Source organism: Octopus bimaculoides, chromosome 25 (assembly GCF_001194135.2).
Source record: "Octopus bimaculoides isolate UCB-OBI-ISO-001 chromosome 25, ASM119413v2, whole genome shotgun sequence".
In the NCBI taxonomy this organism is placed as follows: Eukaryota; Metazoa; Mollusca; class Cephalopoda; order Octopoda; family Octopodidae; genus Octopus; species Octopus bimaculoides.
This window is the reverse complement of record NC_069005.1, coordinates 7,037,562-7,042,789: the sequence shown is the minus strand read 5'-3', so window position 1 is coordinate 7,042,789 and position 5,228 is coordinate 7,037,562. Positions and strand designations below refer to the sequence as shown.

The 5,228-nt window shown below is 36.8% G+C and overlaps 1 protein-coding gene across 1 annotated transcript in view; it reads right to left on the bottom strand.

The window, feature by feature from the left end:
• LOC106882294 (ubiquitin-conjugating enzyme E2 J2) overlaps positions 1–5,228 on the bottom strand; it is a 34,159-nt gene that overhangs the window by 2,683 nt on the left and 26,248 nt on the right. The window contains exons 4-6 of the mRNA XM_052976816.1: positions 4,581–4,683; positions 2,978–3,068; positions 942–989 (exon numbers count right to left, since the gene is read on the bottom strand). Coding sequence (XP_052832776.1) covers positions 942–989; positions 2,978–3,068; positions 4,581–4,683 — 242 coding nt within the window. The remainder of the gene's footprint in view (positions 1–941; positions 990–2,977; positions 3,069–4,580; positions 4,684–5,228) is intronic.

Genomic DNA, 5,228 nt, shown 5'->3' with positions numbered 1-5,228 from the left:
CCTAACTTTAGAATCCGAACTCTAAAATTGTTACACACATAGATATGCACAGCGTAATTTATTATATAAACAATATATGCGTATAAATTACGATTAAACCAGATGAAATATGTCACAGGGAATAACATTTTTATGACCGCCCAGCAGTAACTCTATTCAGCTGAATAGACGTCAGTGATTGGTTGAAATTACAGAAATACGACAACTTTAACACGGAATAACTTGCGATGTACGCTTTTTTTGTTAAGAAGACTAAGAGTAACAGATGTTTTATATGACACATTCTACCAGTGTCCCAAGTTTCAAAGTGTTTTGTTAGTGTTTCGTTAAGAAAATACTGGTACCCCCGTTTTGAACTAGATCCATCCTTCCTACTAAAGGCACAAGGCCTGGATTTTTGTGGGGAAGGGGACAGTTGATCATATTGACCCCAGTACTCAACTGGTACTTAATTTATTGATCCTGAAAACATGAAAGGAGGAAAAAAAAATGCATGAATGAAAACAGAAGCTATATGTGGACCCTCAACACTACACAACAAAAACTAGCCCTGCTAGGAACAGCCCGCATCCTACATAAGACACTATCAATTCAATAATACAACTTGAATAAAACAATCCACAAACACAAAACAAGCTATATAAAATATAACATGTCTTGAATGGCACAATAATGCAGAGTGGACTATAATAACTGTTATAATTTAATTATCCATAGTCTGGTATAAAAATATTTCGGAATACAAAAATTCCTTCTTGTATTCCGAAATATTATTATTATTATATCAGACTATGGATAATTAAATTATAACAGTTATTAAAGTTCACTCTGCATTGTTGTGCTATTCAAGACGTTATGTTTTACAAACAATACACAATGCTTCAAGTGAACTACAATACTCTCCAAACTAGACATAGGTAAGTAAGGTAAATACCACTCACTGTATAATCTGAAGTTTCTAGGCTGCCCAGAGTTGGACTTTTCTCCAACTGTAAAAGAAATAAGAGTAAAATTAATTGAAAATATAAATCATCATCATCATCGTCATTTAACGTCCATTTTTCATGCTGGTATGGGTCGGATAATTTAGCAGGAGCTTCCCAGCTGACCAGTTCCTGTCAAACTGTCCAATCCATGCCAGCATAAATAATTCATTTCCACTCTGCTTAAACAATTAATTACAGAAATTAAATATTTCCACCAGGAACATGATCAGAAATATGATACATTCAGTGGAAGAAGGGAATATTCAACAACATTTCAAAAAATAGCTTTTTTTTCCCATCTTGAAAGTATATTTGAAATTTCATGTTTATCCTTGCAGGAAAAAGTAAAAGAGTTTAAATTCAGACTCTTTCACTTTTAACCTTTTCAATACCAACCTGTTTGGAACTGCCTCTGGCTCTGAGTACAAATGTCTTGTTTTCATAAGTTTTGAATTAAAATCTTCCACTAAACCTTAGTCACAATTTATGTTCCTAACACTAGCTGAATGATAACTAAGTTATTTTACTAAATTCTTTGTTATATTTAAGATTAATTGAAAGAAACACAGAGCATCTCAAAAGAAATACAGTAATGAAAGGGTTAAGTCATCTTGGCATTTAAGCTGATCTACTCTTTTTTGGTTGGCAATTTCGGTCTGAAAATTTTTGACTTGTATGCCACAAAATCGAGTACTCCTTGCTGTTATTAACTTACATTTGTCTCACTAGGAATATGGCATTAGTGTTGTCTCCAGACATAAAGCTAAACTGCATCTCATCCAAACTAATTTTGTTCTTAATCAGTTTTGCTATAATTCCTTCTTCTTCACAACCCGGTTCAACAATTTGACGCTTCTGTAGTTTCCTTTCTCTAATGCATCTCCGTTAGGACATGTATGATGATACTACAATGCCAGGTATTGAATAGGACACCTTCCTGCATTACTTGACTTACAATTCAAGTCACTCTGCTGTATCCTGTATCCTATTTCACCAGATATTTTAAGCCTCTCAGCATCTCCCCTTGACAGCTCAGCTATTTTTCCTTATCTCTCTCTATCTCCCATACTGCTATTCACTTGGACATCTGGGTCTATACAAGGTAAGCTCTCTCTTTCTCGCTCTCTCAGAAATTCTCCACACTCAATAGCCTCTCACAGGAAATGACAAGGAACCGGGAGTTGTGGCAATTTGCTGTACTTGAGAAGATGTGTCAAGCCAAGTAAAATCGCTGTCATCCATACATACAGGCTTATCCTTTGCAGGTGCCGGTGCCCCACAAAATGCACTCATGCTAGTGACGCATAAACACACCTGCGCTGGTGGCACGTAAAAAGTACCCAGCATACTCTTGTTATGTATTAGGATAGCTCTTTGCATTATGTTGGCATTAGGATACCTCTTTCTTCCCAATGTCAGAGCAAGCTATTCCATACACTTTTCATCATCATCATCATCGTTTAACGTCCACTTTCCCTGCTAGCATGGGTTGGACGATTTGACTGAGGACTGGTGAACCAGATGGCTACACCAGTCTCCAATCTGATTTGGCAGAGTTTCTACAGCTGGATGCCCTTCCTAATGCCAACCACTCCGAGAGTGTAGTGGGTGCTTTTACGTCCCACCGGCACGAAGGCCAGTCAGGCGGTACTGGCAATGACCACGCTCAAAATGGTGTATTTTACGTGCCACCTCTACGAGAGCCAGTCCGGCGGCACTGGTAATGATCTCGCTCGAATGTCTTTACACATCATCTCAATTTTTTCCCATAAACTACATGCACAATGAAGAGGACAGTAGATGCAGCTATTAAATATAGGCTATGGTGGTATCTCTTCCTGGCACAAGGCTAAACTGCATCTCATCCAGACTAACCCTGTTCCTTGTCAGTATTTAACTGATGCTTTGCTTTATCAACCCCCACAAAAAAAGATTAAAAGAGGCAAAGCTGACCTCAATGATTATCTGGTGAAAACAAGAATGGCCCTTACCATGAAACTGAGAAGCCCTGTGAGGATAGTGGAGACTGACCAGGCTGGGTTCCAGGTGTCGGGATGAAAATCACTGATTGATAGACATAATCTAAAAAACAATAAAAAATAAAATTATTTGTGATTAAAAATATAATCCTTTGAAAATTATTTAAAACACTGAGAAATCAATTTAGTATCAATTAATTAACCATTTGACAGTAAAATTAAATTTCATAGTCATTTCAGTAACGATGTTAAATATCTACCAAAAAAAGTAGAGTTGGTATTTTCTGAAAGTTCTGTTGTCTCAACAAGCTTGACATATCTAAACAGAAAATGGCTACAAACGCAACATTCTTCAACAAAAGATAGACTGGTATATAAAACTGCTTTCTGCAGATAAGGGTCATGAAATTTCGAGTGGATATATCTATTTCCACAGTGAAAGGGTTACTCAATGATAGCAACAATGATGAGGCTGATTACACTAACGAAGCTGATTATGACTTTGATTGACATTTCTTAATCACTTTATATTGTAATTAATTCATTGTATCCCTTTCACTGCAAAATTAAATTTCATGGTCATTCCAGTAATCATTTAAAAATATCTGTCCCCAAAATTAGAATTGATATTTTCTGCAAGTTATGTTGCCTCAACAAACTTGACATATCTCCACAGAAAATTAGTTTCAAACATAAAAAGTTAACCAATTGTAGCATCTTGTGGCCTCAATAAACTTGACATATTTTAACATAAAATAGTTCAAAATATGACATTCCTCCATTATTTACATTCGATGGATATTTGTCCTCATCTTGTTTGTTGTTAACATAACGTTTCAGCTGATATACCCTCCAGCCTTCATCAGGTGTCTTGGCGAAATTTCGAAACTGGGTTCTCATTCCTAAGGTATTTTTCGATGTTCTTCTTCTTCTTCTTCTTCTTGTCACTGCCTGGAATCGAACTCAGAATTTTGGGGTTGGTTAGTAGTCCACGCTCTTAACTACTACACCATATGCCCCTGGGTATATGGTGTAGTGGTTAAGAGCACAGGCTACTAACCCCAAGATTCTGAGTTCAATTCCAGGCAGTGACTTGAATAATAATAATAATAATAACATCAAAAAATACCATAGGAATGAGAACCCAGGTTCTCCCTTTGTCTGTCCTTGTTTGTCCCCTCTGTGTGTAGCCCCTTGTGGGCAGTAAAGAAATAAGAAACGTTAGCATGCCAGGCGAAATGCTTAGCGGTATTTCGTCTGCTGTTACATTCCGAGTTCAAATTCCGCTGAGGTCGACTTTGCCTTTCATCCTTTCATGGTCGATAAATTAAGTACCAGTTGCATACCGGGGTCGATCTAATCAACTGGCCCCCTCCCCAAAAATTTCTAGAGTAGACAAGAATAAGTACTAGACTTTAAAAAAAAAAAAAAAGTGATACCTCAGTATGGCCACAGTCCATGACTAAAACGAGTAAAAAAAACAACAACAAAAGAACAACAACAAAAAACAAAACGAATATGACACCATTTTGCAGATCAGTACAACTGACATTAGCAAGGAGTAACAGAAAAAATGATAAAGGGGTGGTGGTGGGTATTATAGAAATGTACTCACCGAGTATTGCACTTGAAACGGCCACTTGGAGTCAGCATGTATATACTGGGTGGTTTAAATGGGTATTCTCGTGGGAAAATTAACTTCCCATGATACATTCCACCTGCAAAAAAAACCCCCCAAAAAATGAAGTTTCTTATGTGAATATATTTACGATATGCATGTCACAAATACTAGCACCTCTTTCATATTATTATATAATAATAAGAGCACTCAGAGAGCACAAACCTCCGTCAGGGCAACACCAACGTTCTTTCAACGATTAACCAGAGATGATTTTTAAAATGAGAGTATCTAAAATAAACTCGACTGCTCTCACAAATGAGAATACTAAAAATGAACCTGACCGCTCTCAAAAATTAAGTACAAAAACAGCACAAGATATATGATATAAGATTAAGGCCCAATAAAAGACACTTGCCCAAGGTGCCATGCAGTATGATTGAACCTGGAACCATGTGATTGGGAATCAAACTGCTCAATCACACAGCCATACTTATATAAGGCATGTCACCAACAACAACACTGTGAATTAATATTGTATTTTCTGGCATACAAGTGGGAATGTGAAGACAGAAATTTACAGCAAAAAAAAAAGTGGAAGGTTGACTCAATCCTTTAACATTTAAACCGGCCGTATCCAGCCAA